The sequence below is a fragment of the Misgurnus anguillicaudatus genome, chromosome 10 (assembly GCF_027580225.2).
Source record: "Misgurnus anguillicaudatus chromosome 10, ASM2758022v2, whole genome shotgun sequence".
Classification (NCBI taxonomy): Eukaryota; Metazoa; Chordata; class Actinopteri; order Cypriniformes; family Cobitidae; genus Misgurnus; species Misgurnus anguillicaudatus.
In genome coordinates, this window is record NC_073346.2 from 19,144,837 (window position 1) to 19,163,170 (window position 18,334).

Below are 18,334 nucleotides of genomic sequence, written 5' to 3' on the forward strand. Positions count from 1 at the left end.
TGTGATTGGTTGATTAGATAATTGCATTAATGAGAAATTGAACAGGTGTTCCTAATAATCCTTTAGGTGAGTGTATATCCAAGTGAAACGGCTTCTGAAATGAAATAAAGTTAGGGCTGTACTTGAATTCGTCTATGGGAAATTAATTGGATTGTTGGAAGTTGGGTCATGTTGCTATTTGCTAACCACTGTGATCTTTTCCCGGGCTTCACCCACCTACCATAGGGGGGAGTAGGGATGGGCATTCGATTAAGTTTTCTTTGTCGATCGTCGGGAGAATTAACGATCGACTATCGATTAATCATTAATATTTTTATAATAAAATTTGTTATTTAACTTTTATACTTAAAAAATGCAATGAATACAAATATACAGCGTGTTTTTCCTCGATGAGACCTTTATTACAAGATCAGCTTGTGGCAGACAGTTAAACTATGTTTCAAACATATATGTGCGTGCATGTGCGATGCTCTAAAGCAGCGGAACCTGCAGCTGCGAGCCAGCGTTCTAAAACAGAGACCTCATTATTAGTTCCAAAATAAAAAAACAGATTCATGTTTAACATTAAATTAAACAAAAAACATAATACTTAGATCTGAAAGGCTTTGTCAAAATGTAACTCAAAATTATTCAAGCCAGAAGAAGTGCAAGATATTAGCCTTCCTAACATAGGCTATAACAAATTAGGCTACTTAAAGCCTCGTGAAAAATAACTAACTTTAGTAACTCGCATAAAACTTCTGCACCAATCTACTGATTTTTTTTGAGAAATAAAAGCATGTTTTGGGGTCAGACGCGACCGCAACCCATGGTGACCGTCAGTCCAGCCGCCGCCGAAAACAGCCGCTCCGAGGAGACTGACCGGGATGCACAGGTACCTCAACGCTAACTTATTCCGCATACAGAGTATGTGTGAAACAGCGTGCGTTTTGTGAGCCCCATTTACCATTGTTTAATTATACTAACATAGTCTTTTAGTTTTTATTTGTTGTAAAACAACAGTAGACATTTACTATGGTCTCCAACTCCACAATATACCATAACCATGGTATTTGTAGTAAAATTGCGGAAATACAAATCGTTTTTAATCTGCAAAAAAAAAAAAAAACATTTTCACAATGATAAAATCATGGCTAATTTTCCTACGGTAATAATTACAAAAGTATATATGTTTGAAAAACGGAGATGCGCACCTGTCAATCTATTACATAACAGAGCAAGGCCAGAGACAAACGTGCTCATAAACGGGAGTAATATGGAATAATGTGTGCATCTTTGAATAACTGTAATTTTAAATATATTTTTGTCATATAAAGTTTTGAGACATGGCATAATAATGCTTTTTTCACTTTTATTGCTCATTTAGACTTATTGTGCGGGTAACAGCGTTTTTGACGCGTTTACCTCAGAGATTATTTTAGCAATATTGCTTTTTTCCGGTAATAATAATACAATTTATATTTCAATCCTGTTTCATTGTCTGTTTATTCATTTCATTATGCTGTTATGTTAATGTGATGATATTTATTTGACATATGAAACGTGCCGTTATATGAATACTTTTGTATAATATCCAAATTATATGCGGAATAATGTGTGCATCTTTGAATAACTGTAGGAATACAGTTGCTTATTTTTGTCAAAGTTTTGAGAAATAATAATATTGTGAGGATTTATTTCCATATGAGACGCTTTTTGTCGTTGAATACTCTCGTTTATTATTTGGAAATCATATACATACATAGTAGGAAATATATAATGTGGAAGGGTAGACTTGCAAAGTTACTCTGCTTATTTTTATTTATGATATATGTGGAGATAAATAAAGCATTGCAAAACTGCTGATTTGATCCATTCAAATCCTGACCACCAGGCTAGAGATTTTTAACACCCTTAATCCACACTTACTAGTCTGTCAAATAATATCTAAAATACATTGTTTTGTAAAAAAAATGATGCTTTGTTCTATTGTTTATGCAGAAAAGTGTTCACAGAAAGTGTCAATCACATGAACGTTTCATATGCTTGACGGATTCGCCGCACACATACGCAAACGCACTGCATACGGAGTATTTGTGAAACAGGAGTAAAATAAAAAAATGCATTTGATTAATTGATAACAAATTACGAAATCGACGAAATTCTTAACAATCAATTATCGATCGTCGATTAATTATGCCCATCCCTAGGGGGGAGATTTGCGTTTTAGAAGAAAATAATAATAATTAAGCTCACAGATAAGAGTTGTTGATGTGTTTTTCTGTACCTCACTTGGTAGAGCATTGAGTTAGCTGCTCAGAGGTCATGGGTAAAAAACCTATAGCTTGAATCCACTGTAAGTCAGTCACTTTGGATAGAAGTGTCTGCCAATTGTACTCTAGAAAAACATCTATACAGTACATTTACAAATTCAAACAGTGACGTATAAATCTCAAAAAACATTTGAATGAGGTTCAATTTGCATTGTTTTGGTTAACCGACACGTTTGCTTAGAAGGCAGGCACACACTTAGATGCACACACCATAGATGGCCAGGTGACACACCTATTAAAAGAGAATGAGAATGTGAGAGAGGAAGATGGATGGATAAAGAGGTGTAACAGAACGGGGCCAGATGGAAAAAGAGAAGACATGGGGGAGCGTAAAACTGACAGACTGAGCGAGATATCCAAAGAGAGTGATTACGAGAGAGAGAAATATTTGTCACTTCCTGTGGGGTAATACAATATTGACCTGCTGCTTTCTCACTGTGTAAGCTTGTCACATCAGTGCATTTAATGTCTGACAGCTCTCCACCTGCCCAAACCTTAAAGGGGTAGTTCGCCCATGTGTGTGAGATGTTACTGTAAATTGAATGTTTAGGACTAAATCAGCTAGGGCTGGGGTCCACTAGGGGCTTCAATGAACATCCAAGATAAAAATGATTTAAATTGAGAAAAAACAAGCATTAAAACATAAAAATCTAAATCGTTCATAGTTACTTTTTCAATTGACACGAAGGGCCTTTTGATGTAAAGGTGGCAGAATTTTAATTTTTGGGTAAAGGAAACACGAGCACACATGATGATGACCTTTAAACCAGCCCACACAGGACACACACATCAACAGGTCCTGTGACAAATGCACGAGTGTGTGTGAGGACTCCACTTAATAATTAAATGAATAGAAAGTGAGGATCACCCCTATCAGGTCTTACTGATCTTCAGTTGAAACATCTTGACACCACAAACACACCTCCAGTGTCTGACTTTGCAATACACTCCTAAAAATAAAGGCGTTACCAATGTTACTCCACAATAATGCCATTTTTGGTTTAGTCAAAGAATCTAAAAAATAACCATTTCTGCTGATTTCATACAATCAGGCTTGTGCACAATTCAGAACTGAATTGAGAATGACTCCTAAATTCCAATTCAATTCTTGAATTTAAGTTGAATTTGAATTGATGTTTAAAACAGGATCTAGAATTACGATTCAAATTTGAATTAAAGGAACCAGAACTGCAGTTCAATAGAAATTCATTTACATACATTATACAGTAAGTGAAGTGTTAAAAATGAAGCTTTCAGTATATGTCAGATATGATTGGATTACATATTCTATAAATTATATTAGTTTGAACGACAGATTACATTAAAGGGATAGTTCACCCAAAAATGAAAAATCTGTCAATAATCTCTCATATTGTTAAAAACCCGCATAAATTTCTTTGTTCTGATGAACACATAGGAAGATTTTTGAGAAATGTTCCATTCGTGGACCCCATTCACTTCCATAGTAGGAAAAAAAATACTATGGAAATAGAGTCCACGAATGCTTTGGTTACAAACATTTCTTGAAACATCTTCTTTTGTGTTTATCAAAACAAAGAAACGTATACAGGTTTGTAACAACACGAGGGCGACTAAATGATGACATAATTTTCATTTTTGGGTGAACTATCCCTTTAACAGGAAAGTTTTTCACCCAGCAATTAATGTTAAAAACTCTAGTCACATAACAAATAATTAAGTTTGTAATTTTGTGGAACACGATGGAACATGACTTCATTTCCCAGAATGCTTTACTTCAACCAAGTATTTAAAATGGTTGCCAAACTATTTTCCAAAGTAACTTTCACTGAATGTATGTGAGATTCTTTCTGTTGTGTGACTATGTAATTTCTCTGAATTGCCATAAATTTAATTCCACTTCCTGTCATTCAAATTCAACTTCCTGTAGGGCGGAGTCAATTCAATTCAAATTAATGAATTGATGGAGGCCAATTCTGAAATTCTGAATTGTGCACAAGCCTGCATACAATGACGAACATGCAAACAGGCCCTCTTTCATCTCTATAAAATATAAAGACCAGCTGAACACACACACAGACGATGAGGGAAATGATAAGAGAAGTGACAGGTAAACAAAATAAAGGGGAACATAATGTATATAATACTGTATGTAAATACACTTATCTTAAGACTTTTATAGTAGATGTGTATTACCTTTAGATGCAAAGGTGTGTGCAGGAGTGTGCCTGCCGCAGATACATCTGCATGATACCTGCACTGCGGCGTACATACAGAGTGGAAATAGGAGAAGAGCTTTCTCTCTCTCTCTCTCTCTCTCAGACAGGCTTGAGTGCAATTTTGGAGAGTTATCAGATTGATGTTAACTTTGAGTAAAGCTTTATGTTAAGAGATCCACTCTCAGATACATTCACTCCCTCGGTTAAGCCATGATGTTGTGTTGGACTGGTTGGGATGATCTAACAGAAAATGTTTTTCTAACTTTATTTTGATTTTATACTACTCAAAGTTGATTTTGCATATTAAACTCTGATAAAGAAAAATGTGCTGTTTAACAATTAATTACACAAATTGTTACACTTTACCTTTAAAGTATAGTGCACATCATGGTTTCTGATGTAATTGTGCCCTTTTGTAACAGTACTGACATGTCCCTTGTAAAGAAAAATTCTGATATGCCATCTCGTTAAACCAGATACTGTACCACAGGCTGAAATTACATACGGCACAATGACATTTCTACTGACTGAGTCACACATACACAGTCTACTGAGCTCTGTCCTCTGAACTCAATCACTAATAATTAATGCTCTGGTAACTGAAGGACCCTGGATGTGCTTGTACACGTATGTTCAGATCTGCATGCATTCTTTAGAGTAAATAACACAAAGAGTAGACGTGTGTATCTCCTAAGTTAAGCAATTAGTAGTGATGAATATTTCTCAGCAGCAACTGTTTAAACAACTGCTGACACATCAATGCCTGACACATCAATGCTGTCCTTAGAGGACTGTTCGCTAGGCCTGAGTGTGATATAGTACTACTGTGGGTGTGTAAATGATTTTTTAAACACATGTTGATCGTGTGATGAGGATGCACTTGTACAGTATGTGTTATTTTGGTTAGAATGACTTTAAAGTGCACCTATTTCATTGCTAAAAACAATGTTATTTTGTGTATTTGGAATAATACAATGTGTTTGCGTGATTTATGGTTATTATTTTCCGTACATTTTTGTAGCTCCAGATATCCTGCCTTCCTCAAACACTCTGATTTTGTACAAAGCTCATCGATCTGAAAAGCGCCGTCTTCCTGATAACTTGCTTCATCGTTTACTTTGGGGTTTGTACCTTTTGCATATCCTTAGCATGTACTAACACACACTTACTGTACACACCAAAAGAAATGTAAAATCGTGAATCTGACCATAGTTGCCCTTTAAAGGTGCAGTGTGTAAATTTTAGCGGCATCCAGTGGTGAGGTTGTGAATTGCAACCAACAGGTCAGTCCACTGCTCACCCATCGCTTTTGAAACGCATAGAGAAGCTATGGTAGCCGCCACCCGAAAAACATGTAATGGACGGAGACAACTTAGGAAATAAAGTTTGTCCTTTAAGGGCTTCTGTAGAAACATGGCAGCACAAAATGGCGACTTCCACGTAAGGGGACCCTCTGTGTATGTAGATAAAAATGTCTCATTCTAAGGTAATAAAAACATATTAGTTCATTATAAAAAGGTCTTTATACACCCCTGATAATATAGTTTTGTATATTATTTTGCATTTCTGTCAAGAGATCATTCTAAAAATTACACACTGCACCTTTAAGATGGTAACAATGAGGCTGTTGTTCAAGAGCAGACAACATTAAACACTTCATTCTGTAACAGAAATGTACATCTGACAGGATGTTGCCTTTTATCAGGTATATGCGTGCAGTCGTGTACCATATTTTTCCACTGGCAGCACGACTAACATGGCAGGGCATCTCTCGGTTCAAGGTCAGACATTATAAATTTGAGATATATATATTAATTTAAAAACCGAGAATCAAATCGTGTCCTTAGATTCGAAAATGTAACCAAATGAAAGATTTGGAGAATCGTGACACCCCTATTCTGTATATGTGAGTATATGTGTGTGTAAGTGACCTTGGAGCCTTGGTGTACCATCTGTTATGCCGTGAGATGTAGACCAGGCAAGATTAAATAATCTGATTACAGCAGACTGGGATTAGCTCCTACTGCATCATCTCAGTAATAAAAGAGCCAGAATTATTTAAGTTTTTTTTCTTTTAAATGAATACACACTAGACCTGACACACCGAACAAAAATTAAATAAATAAAAAAAATAATAAAATAATAATAACAGTCAGAGCTGAGAATTACGAAAAATTGAACAATTAAAAAATAAATAAGTAAAATAAAATATTTATTCTTTATAATTCTGATATCAATAATAAAATATTTATTCTATATAATTCTGATATCAATGATCATATTTTATAATGAAAATCATTAAAGTTTTTAGAGTACAATTTTTTTGTGGTCTGTATTTTGTAAAGTAAGAGGTATTCACAATTTATAACCCGTCTTGTCAAAGTGTTTCCCTCTATACCCCTCCTGTTTTTTCTCCATTCATTATTCTTTCCTGCCATCTGTCCAAACTTCATCCACTGAGCCCAGCAGCTTTGCCAGAGTGTAGGGCATCTGAATATATGTGTGCTCTTGATTACAACATTAAATCACTGCTCAAAGCTACAGTCACAGTAGGACACATACTTTAAATACTTCACATTTCAAAAGGGTTGTCAGTGGATTCTTCTTTATTCTTCGTAGGACTAATGTGTCGTCTTCTCAATTTAATTTTCTATTGCACATGCACACCTTCTTGATCCTCATTCTGTTCCAGCTTTAACATAAATCTAATTTCCAATTTTTTGGTATTTATCAGCTGTTTTAATAGGCTATCTATGTTATATCTGTTTTGGTACGGTTTTCATATTGGCATTATTTTATAATTATGCCTCTGGAAAACACACTTCCTTTTTTAAATTGTAGCTCATACCTAAAGCAAAGTTAGTCTGGCTCAAAGAATTCCCTCCATCAAAATGGATTGCTTCTTTTGTGCTTCACCTTTTAACAAAGGCCTACATTAATAAATTATTAGTGTGATGTGGAACTTAAGCCGGGCCTCCACATCTCCCCACCAATGGACCATCAGATCTGAGGGGGCAGTTATACTGCGTCAACACTGAGGAAAAAGGAGGACGGGGTAATATGACCTCGAGTATCCACTCAACTCACAGACGTCTCTGGGACAGAACCACTTAACCCTGGACAACAATACATCCTTAATGCCCCTAATTGTTAAATAATTAGAAAAGAGGCTAAAATATTGGGTATCATACGTAAGATCCATTGCTTTGGGGGGCTTTATTGACTTGTTTGATCAAAGATCAAAAAATTATTTTACTATATGAGGTGTTAAATTATCAAAATCTCAGGGGTAACTGATAATGAATTACACAAATGTGCTGGTAAAATAATGTTAATTACTTTAAATGGCGTGCTTTTCATTCACACTCATGCTCATGCATACCAATATAATCTGATTCTACATCCCAAAACCAAATTCACCCTTATCAAAACAATACAAGCAAACTTAGCCCAATTTAAACATACTACCAAATATAACTCTATTCTAACATTGTTCTGCTCACTACTGCTAAACACAAGCAAAATAATCCAACTGAAGACTGAATCCTTTGCTATTACATTATTGTATCATATGCATTTCTCCCTTGATTATTCATACAGTTCCACATTACAGAACCATTGCCTTCATATCCTTGGTCACTGTTCGTACCATCTATATACCCAGGTAACACGGCCCACTCTCTGGAAACACAAGCTCAGTCAGGCTAATTACATGTAACAGGATCTGTGTCTTTTCCTTCTCCTCCATCCCGGCTACAGAGTTCTGCTGCAGCACAACCCCACCCCTTCCCCTCCTCTCCTCCCATCACTTGCATTTTATGCACATACACACAGTACACTGCTGCATCATCACCTGTCTAAAGGTAACGTGAGTAGGCTACAGTACATAATGTAATTTCACAATCTGTCCGTCTTTCTTGGTTTAATAACCTATTTTGGCATGATAGAAGAGATGCTGCCAGTTTATTAACACACAATAAAAAAATCTAATTATGTTTAAATTAGGCTGTATGCAAGGCATTACAGGTTAATTTAGCTGTTCACGTTTATGTTTGAGCTGTTTTTTGTTTGTTTAACAAATCAGTAGACAGAACACAATTAATTATTAATCAAATAAATAATTTGAAGTTTGGTTAGATTTTCATTTTTAAACTACACTAATTTGACCCAACAAACTTTAGTTAAAATCATCTATTCGCTTTCTCTATCTGCCTATCACAGGCAGGTACAGGGAATTTCCACTCGCGTGGCTCCTCCTCGTCTGACGCAGTAAGCGGCCTATGGGAATCAAACGGATGTGATGATGATACTGATGATGATGATGGTGCATTGCCACAAGCATCACTGCGACAGATACCGGTACATCATGTTTCAGCAAACCACCCCATATCCAAGGATATAATTAAAGGGAACTGCTTGAGTAAGGTACCATCTGTTATTTTCCCCGTTATTTGACCAGGTAAACTGTCACACAATGAATCCGTTGGGTACTTGACACAAGTGCTGGCGTAATCACTTTTTGCTATATTCGTCATTAGATTTGGCGCATGAGCTGCCTAAACTATTTGACATTACATAGTATTTCTAACGGATTATTTTTTCCCGTTAATGGCTTAACCGGTCCATCTGTCCGTGGCAAGGACGCTGCTGATAACCGCTTTCAGTGGCGTGCACATTATTACTACGTCACATATTACAGGACATATGATTTTATATGTAACGTTAACGAATTATGAAACGCTGATAAGGCAAAATGCGCATCTGAGACTGACATTCATTTAACCCTCAACGCCGAGACACAGGGTACTTGAGTGAATCCAATTCAAATTCGACCTCTCGTGTCATTGTTCAAAAATGAATTTATATAAACTGCTCGTTATGATTCCTCTCCTGCGATGACCCGAGCGAGTTTATGTCACAAATGCAGCAAATAAGCCGGTTTGAGAACCGATTCCCGGTAACCGCATTATGACGCATGGACTTCAGCGATGGACCGGCTGTGAGACGAAGTGTATGAACATATCCTGATACGACACTTAAACACAATATAACGTTAATTGAAAGTCACGTTTACTTCATCCTTTTTGCGGACTGACTGTACAGAACAGGATGCACGCGCTGCGGTCAGCAAGTATTGGGAATGATGTGTGTGTGTGGAGGGGGATGCTTCATGAGTGAATGAGGCACGATACCCAAAATGCGAGCCAAAAAAACCGTAAAAAAAACGTGTAAAAAAACTTTATTGGGCTAATGATACTGTGTAAACAACATAAATATAGAAGAATAAAGAAGTAGTGTAAAATAATTATACATTAGTACAGTAGAATCCGCACGCGCGTGACGCAAATGCAGTCTACGCAGTAATGCCCTTTACAAAGTCTTTGACAAGCATAACCCGATTAGACTGGCAATGAAACTGAAGAAAAAAACAGCACATATATTATAATTCAGAGTGTACCATTAAGATTTCACTATTATGATAATAGCTGCACCATTAACTTATCTAGCTATATATATTCAATGCTTATCAGATAGACCGTATCAAACGTTTGAAATGGCCATTTAAGTGCCTCTTCTGACCACTCAAGTAATAATAACATTTAAATTATTAATGGCACTCTTACCAGCTTGTCGCAGTCTATAATGATGTACAACAGACTGCGCATACAATTCAATGTCATTCTGTCACTTCATTTATATTTGACGACATCGTACATGACTCTGCAATTTGTAGGATTTACGGGAATAAAGTTTTTTCTCAGAAATAAATGATATATGTTTGTTTATGCACTTCGATTAAGTGATGCAGTGAAAAGGGAGAAAGAGATGACGGTCTTACCCCCATGATTGCGCAGGCAGTCTGTTCTCTTCAGGTAAAATAAGAGTGATGGAGCTTTTCACGCGTAGAGGATGTCAATGATCAAAACACAGGTCTTAAGAAAAACGAACAATTATAAACGGACAGGCGAGAAACCTAATGCGCGGATACTTTTGCGTCAAAATATAAAAAGTTATTCGTTGCAGCATTAAGCTTATGTATCTGTCTTAATAATGCTGACTAAACTAAATGGTCAAATGAAAGTCGACGGAAAGACAGTGCATTTCGCAGGGATGCCGGTCTCATGCACTGCTCTTAGTATTTGCGATAAACCCGGCAAAACTAAGAAGCCGCACTGCCCTCTTTTTGTGATCTGGTCTCCCTCCGCAGCACTGCTAGCTGCCGCACCACTCCGCCTGGAAAGAAGCGCCGGTGGATGTGAGAGATGCGCTTCTTCAACCGACAGACCTCATAAGCAATTATTTAGCTAGAAACGCCCACATTGTGGGTCTTGGCCAATAAACACACGCACGCATGATTATCGACATATCATTCGTCCAATCAGCGTGAACACAGCATGTAAAGGACACCAATCAGATGCCATCAATCGCTCCTCCTGCGGTACTGCAGAATTCCAAAGGTGACAGCGGTACAGCATCATCGTGTGCTCTGAGAAAATCTCTTATGATAAAATGGACTGAGAATAAGCTAAGTCTTAATCGGTGTGATTGCATGATTGTTGTATTGTCAACGTGTTTTGTTTATTGGTTGTTTATTTTTTTCCTCTCACACATGTATGGATGTATTAAATTAAATGTTGTCTTCCACAATAAGAACATGTAGGTGCAGGACTAGCCTGTTCTGCAGTAGGCCTTAAAGGGATAGTTCACCCAAAAATGTTTTCATCATTTACTAGCCCTCATGTTGTTCTTAACTGTGTGCTTACCATCATTTATTAAAATATCTAAATAGGGTGAGTAAATAATGACACAGTTTTATTTTAATTTTTTAGGCAAACTATCCCTTGAAGTACACAATGTTCAATGTGTGAGACATAAGCTATTTATACTATAATAACATTATGCCTTATACTTCACATATGAGTTATTAAATTTTTTCTCATTATATAATGTAGTAGTATTGTAATTTTTTGCAATTAACAAATAGACAACGTTTTAAATTTTAGTACCTATCTGTTGTGCAATGACCATGCTGCATCTTATTTCTTGCTGTCCTTTGTGTAAAATATATATTTTGCTCTCTTTATCTTTTCACTTCCTTTGCTTTTTCCTGTACTGATTTTAGAGCACCTATTTAGGTTTATCTTCTTTTATTTAGAGTTCATTACTTTCAAAGTGTGACCTTAAACTCAGTGACCCAATAAGAAATTATGAAAGGTCAAGCTTAGAATGCATATACATACACAGCTACATTCAAAGAATACAGAAACATTAGTATTTATTTATGCCCACTCTAACAAAAGACTGGACTTATATAGCACAAATGGTTACAGGAAAACATAAGTTAAATATGTTGGAATGTCGTATTTTTTACAGTTGAGCAAAATGATCAGCAACACATAATGCCTATTTCCAGACACTACACCTGTCAGTCATTACATATACTGGACAGTATTTTGCTTTCATCTTTGGCATAAATCATCTGCAGACGTATCACCACTTTTTCGAGTTAGACTTTCTTATTATCTTTTATCAAGTTAATATACTAAATTCACATTTAAGCAATTTAATAGGACACATGATAACTACATGTAAGGTTTTAGCTGTTAAAGAAAAGAATACATGTGCATTTACCCCACAAATGCATAGGGTTCAATAGAATTAATTTACCTCCCCCATATAGGACACACACAGTGCCAGTGTGCTGATTTGCAATGGAAAGCAGTGGTTCTGTATTGCAGAGAGGACAGACATGGTGCCGCCTGCAATGCTTGTTATATGGTAGTCATTTAAACTTAGCTAGTTCTTGCTTTGAAAGTCGTGTTACTTTGCGCTTTACAAATAACTGACAAATGACTGACAAATATTATTATATTGTTATTATTATTTATATATATTATAAAATAATCTTGTCTCTCATTTACTGCTTTATTGGCAAACTGGTCTTGTGATATTCAGATTTTTCACATTAAAAACGTAGACAATGTTTATGTCCATAGAGAGATTAATTTTATACATTAATATGAAACATATGTGACGTAGTTAAATTTGGCTGCAAAAGCCCTTGGCATACAAATAAAGTTTTTTCAGATCTTTTGAAGAACCAAAATGGCTGCCACCATGTACGCTGTATCCTTCTTTAACCTTTGTCAGTATCCCCTACCCCCCTTGCTGCAGAGAGGAAAATTTTTCTCCGTCTCCACAGCAACAGTGGTCAGGTGATCTTATCACTTAGTCATTTTGCTGACTCAGAAAAGAAGAAAATGAGGAAGAAAGAGACAGAAGTAAGAGTCAAAGAAAATATCATTTTAATTATTGACAGTTACATTATGTTTTAGAGTTGCGTGATAATATTCCTGCCAGTGCGCTATGTGAACTTAATGCCTCACGTTGAGCATTTAAATATATGATTACAATCCCTAAACTGATCAGTGCCTGATCGGAGAGAGAAAAGGATCAGTCTAGACACTGAAGGAGAAGATAAAGGTTGAGGCAGTTTAAGGATGAAACGGGTGGACGCAACCATATCAAAATGAAAGGTTAAATTTGCTGAAGTAAAATGGGAAATAAATAAAAAATTAAGTGGTGAGTATTAATCTAATTAAAAATACGTCAATCACACTGTGTCTAAACTAGGTCAGAACTCCGTTTAGGTCACATTCACTGTCAGAGGGACAAAGATGATACTCTAAATGTAGCTGTATGCTTCCCCAAAAGAGTTTCTTAAAATAAAGGAAGAACAACCCAGCACATGTCAATTTAAATCTAACAATTGGGGTTGTCCAAATTTACCCACCAAAAAATAAACCAACCCAGCATTTTAAAAGTGTGGTCCTGTGTTACTTAGGGAACTGAACATTCCCTCCCAGGAGGGGTGTGTTTTTTTTAACAGGGTGCATCTTAAGTAATTGCAGGGCTCTGATGCCATGATGCTCTGACTGCTGACTCTGCAGTCTGTCGTGATGCCGCGTGAGCGTGAAGTTACGCCGCTCGGTTTAGAAAGACATGTGCTTACTGGGCACTTTCTCTTTAAGAGGCAGACAGCACAGTGTCCTTGGAAACGACCTTGCGGGATTGTAAGGGGGTGGGGAGATTAAACAATCTCGGTAAAGGTCACAGCATCGCATACGCCAAGAATCAAAGCCACATGTCGGGTCAGGGGAAAGAACACAGTAAAAAATGATTGGAGATAAAGAATGAATGAAAGAGACAGAGTATTAAGGGAACAGAGGTCTCTGCAACACATAGAGACAGCAACCTTTCCAGATTAAAGTGACCGCATATGCGTTCTCGTTGCATAATGACTTCTCTGAAAGTAATAGAGGTCAAGATAGGAATAGACCGGGATTAAGGAGATGAGGGGGGAGATGAAAGAGAAGACAAAAAAGAGGTTGAAGAGATGAGGAAGGTTTTGGGTTTAAAAACAAGCAATCAAGTTCAGATTAAATGCAGCTGCACTGTGTATGTCAGGACTCTGTGTTAAATGTAACTCATAATCCACATGGTCTTTGTTTTGAAAAATAACCTCTTCAAATGCTGGGACAATATTTCAATTGGCTATATAATGATCTTATAATAAAAAAGGCAGAAATAATTCTGGAACTGCTAGAGAAATCACACTTTTGACCTTAAACCATACCAAGATACAGCCCTTGTGACAAGATCCTTATTTGATAACTAACCCCAGGGGGAATTAGTATATGCCAGATGTCCATGTCACAAAAGTTTATCTTATTAGTTTTCTTAATTTGAAAGGGCCCTCTAGGAATAACTGTACTACTGACTGCATAAAGAACTATAGGTAACAGAAATCTCATGCTGCTTTGCCAGATGTGGGTCTTTAGGATCACCCAAAAATGAAAATTCTGTCATTATTGTCTCATCCTCATGTTGTTCTAAACCTGTATGAATGTTTTTTATTTTGATTAACACAAAATAAGATATTTTGATAAATGATGTATGCACGCAGCTTATTGTAACTATTGATTACATAGTAGGAATAAAAATATATGATGGAATTCAATGGGTACCATCATCTGTGTGCTTAGCATTATTTATCAAAATATCTTCTTCATCAATTATCAGAATACTTCCAAAATATTTTTCCTACTATGGAAGTCAATGGTTACAATCAGCTGTGTGCTTACCATCATTTATCAAAATATCTTCTTTTGTCTAAAGTTTAGAACAACATGAGGGCGAGTAAATTTCATTTTTGGGTGAACTATCCTTTTAAGTGCTATCTGAAATATATGTGAAGACAATGCATTTTGTTGTCATACTGTCAGTAGGCACATATACCCATAGGGTTCCCACACCTTAGTTAACTTCAAATTCAAGGACCTTTCAAGGACTTTCCAGGTCCAATACCCTCAAATTTAAGGACTAAATGTGGGGACACATTTCAAGTTAGAGCAAGGTTACATCGTGTTACCTTTTAAAGGGCCATTTCATCGATAGGAACATTAATCTTTGTTGAAAGTGGGTCATATTTGTAGTCGAAATGTAACATAAATGTAGAACTTTGTGCCTATTTGACCGAGAAAAGACGAACGTGACTTTAGAGCACATTTGTATGAAAAACTACAACTCCCACTATGCACCACAATGCACAGCTCTGCAAGCCACTCCCATTAATCGGAACACGGCTCAGATATGCTATAGACCCTTTGCAAACACGTGACCTAGACCACGTGACGACGCCATGCTGGACGGCAAAATCACTGATGCACTAGGTTGATTAGTAATAGACGAGCGGGATTTTTTATTAGTTTTAAACAGTTTAAATATTTATTACACTAAAATACATGGCTTCTTATATTAAGGAAGTTGTTGTGCCGTTATCGGTCGAGGTAGGGCATTTGGTAGGTCCTCACAAAAAGTGCTATTTAGAGAAGTTAGAGATAGCAGGACTGGATACCGACCCTTACCTTCTTCCTCCTTCAATTTTCACGGACCTCATTAAACGCCGAGTCTGCCCGACTTCAGCCCGCATGATTTGTACCACTATGTGGTAAACAGGATATCCCCATACACTGGTGCTGATCTAAAAGTCTGCAGAGCTGCCAACTTCTGAGTTCAGCTTGGAGTGAGATTTTTTTGGGGGGTGGGGGTTTGTGGTAATAATTTTTTATATAAGTCCTAACCATTTGCCAATTGATAATAGTGTGGATTTTAGCTATTTCTGTGTTAAATAGTTGGGAAAGACTGCGTTAAAATGGTTCACAATACAAATCGAATCATATTTTAGAAATTAAATTGAAATAAAAGCTTTTACTGAGTTTAAATGCCTGGGATTAGAGTCTTTACTATTATTTTATACACTTCTATTATGCTTTCCTTCTGATAAAAGTGCAAAAAGTTCAGTTAAAATCTAATGAATAGGCTACTGGTCTCTGTAAAATGTATAACTGCAGATAACAGCAGCTTTGATTCAGTTTATCCACTGAGAAAGAAAAGCGTAAAGTAATGATTTGTGAATGGTGTGATAGAGGGACTGTCACAATCAAATAAACCAAATGAGTAGTTTAATATTAAACAACAACAGATAATGTGTATGTCAAGACCATATAATTATATTTCGTAGGCTATATATTATTGTTTATAGATGTCAAATATCAATTTACTTTTTTCTCTTTTATTAAAACCTGTCACCGCAAACATCACGCAGGCTTGTACTGCTTGCAAACATGCACACGCGAGTGATGGTTGATTAAAATTGCTGTTTTCTGAGGGTATCTGCTGCGTTCGTGGAATCCGGGCAGGTCTCTGCTTTTCATCCAGACCTTGACGCTTTGTGTGTTCGACTGGTACGGAGCTGACTGATCGGCGTATGACATCAGAGTAACGCGAGAGCAAAGGTAAAGGCGGACCCTTTTGTAACATTTCGACTTGCTCTCGCGGTACTCTGATGTCCTCGCTGCCGAACTTCCTGCGCAGCGCCACATAAAGTGAAATGCTCTTTGACTCTTTGCAGCAAAGTACCAGCAACATGAGAAGGTGGCACGCAAAAGACAGTGAAGGTACGCTAAAATATAAAAGTGTCAGTACTGCGAGCACTGGTTTAGCTACTTACATCGTGAAAATGGCGTGAGAATGGGGTCAGTTGCGTGGGTCTCACGGTGAATGCGTAAGAGTTGGCAGCTATGAAATTTATGGTGTCACTGCAGCATTAAACAATAACATTCATGTAAAAATAATGTATTTATGCCACTTTTCTGTAATGGTAGGTGCATTATAGCAACACGAAATAACCATTTAATGACCCTAACGAACACAAACACGTACTTGTTCGGCTTGCCGTCCGTCTACAACATAGCACTTCCGCCGTCCATCATGGCGTCCATAATTTGCGCGAGTAGAGCGTGACGTCACGTGCAAGGGGCAGTGGTGTCAAAAGTATTCATATTCATTACTCAAGTAGAAGTATAGATACTAGGGTTTAAAAAGACTTTTGAAGAAGTTGAAGTATCAACTCAAGCTTTTTACTCAAGTAAAAGTGAAAAAGTACTGGTTTCAAAACTACTTAAAGTATAAAAGTAAAAGTAATGTAAGGAAAAACATGTTATTAGAGAAAAAAGCCTAGGCCGCACCACAGGGGCCTTTTGGGCACTACCCTATCTCCTCTAAAAAATGTTTCTAAAGGCCATAATAACTATAGTGTTATATTAAAATGTTAATGTTAAAAAATTTGGGATGCACTAGGGCCAGGGGTAGGCAACGTCAGTCCTGGAGTGTCGATGTCCTGCAGATTAGCTCCAACCCTTATAAAACCTTGGTTACCTGTAGTTTCAGGTGACTTTAACCTTTATTAGTTTGTTCAGGTCTGCTTGATTAGACCTGGAGCTAAACACTGCAGGACATCAGCACTCCATGTTGCCTACCCCTGCACTAGGCTATCTGTTTCAACCACATACAGTATATGCCCATTAAAAATGAACGCATTTCAATACAATGCAAACAAATACATTAAAGCAGTGGTTCTCAAACTGGATGTCACCAGATGGTGCCAGGGGCCCCAGTTTTATAATATTTTATGAAATACATTACTTTATTATAAATTCTGTGTAATTAAACCTCAGAACAATAAGGCTACTAAACAAAAGCAATAAATTGTATAATTTATTATGTTTTGTTTAATTCAAATTTTAAGTTTTAGAATGTTTATGTCAATCCACTGAACACAAGGGAGGCCGCAAAAAATGTTTGATAACAACTGCATTAAAGAACCATATATGTGTACTACTGAGCATTAACATGTGTTCCATAGAGAGGAAGATATGATGACTAGTTGCCTATAAATATTGTAATGGTGCAAAAAGTCAAACTTCAGAGCAGGGCCACTGCTGGCCAAACTTTTACAGTGGTGCCCTCTTTAGTTAAAAAACAACAAAATCACACACAACTATAGTATGTGTGAGAATACAAATATGCTATTGTTATCTTTTATAATTGTATTTTGACAGCAACACAAACGACAAATATGCAGTTATATATTATAGCCTATATTTCTGCATCTGTACTTGTGTAGCTAATGGACTTTAGTATACTTTACTTTAGTCAGTATATGTCCAAGCAATTTTGGAGAATTACTAAATGTCTTTCTTGTAAGTAAATTAAAAGTCAGGTTTAAGGAAACAGCTGATGTCTATTAACAAAAGCAAAAGTTGGTATGTATGGTTATGTGTTTCATTGATTTAACACTCAAGCATTCAGCTAAGTAGGTTTTGTTAATGCAAATAAAATTTACGGCAGTTATTAGCATATACAAAACAACAATGACTTTAGCCTAGATATCTTTGCCATGCTTCAAAACGCAACGCAGCA

The 18,334-nt window shown here is 36.6% G+C and overlaps 1 protein-coding gene across 3 annotated transcripts in view; it reads right to left on the reverse strand.

The window, feature by feature from the left end:
* The window catches only part of atp1a3b (ATPase Na+/K+ transporting subunit alpha 3b), a 44,623-nt gene that overhangs the window by 15,960 nt on the left and 10,329 nt on the right, over nucleotides 1-18,334 (reverse strand). Inside the window, exon 1 of one of the 3 annotated variants that reach the window (XM_055209864.2) lies at nucleotides 10,350-10,779. The exons of the other annotated variants lie outside the window; for them this stretch is intronic. Coding sequence (XP_055065839.2) covers nucleotides 10,350-10,355 — 6 coding nt within the window. The 5' untranslated portion in view covers nucleotides 10,356-10,779. Of the gene's footprint in view, nucleotides 1-10,349; nucleotides 10,780-18,334 lie in introns of those variants that run through there. 3 annotated transcript variants of the gene reach the window in all.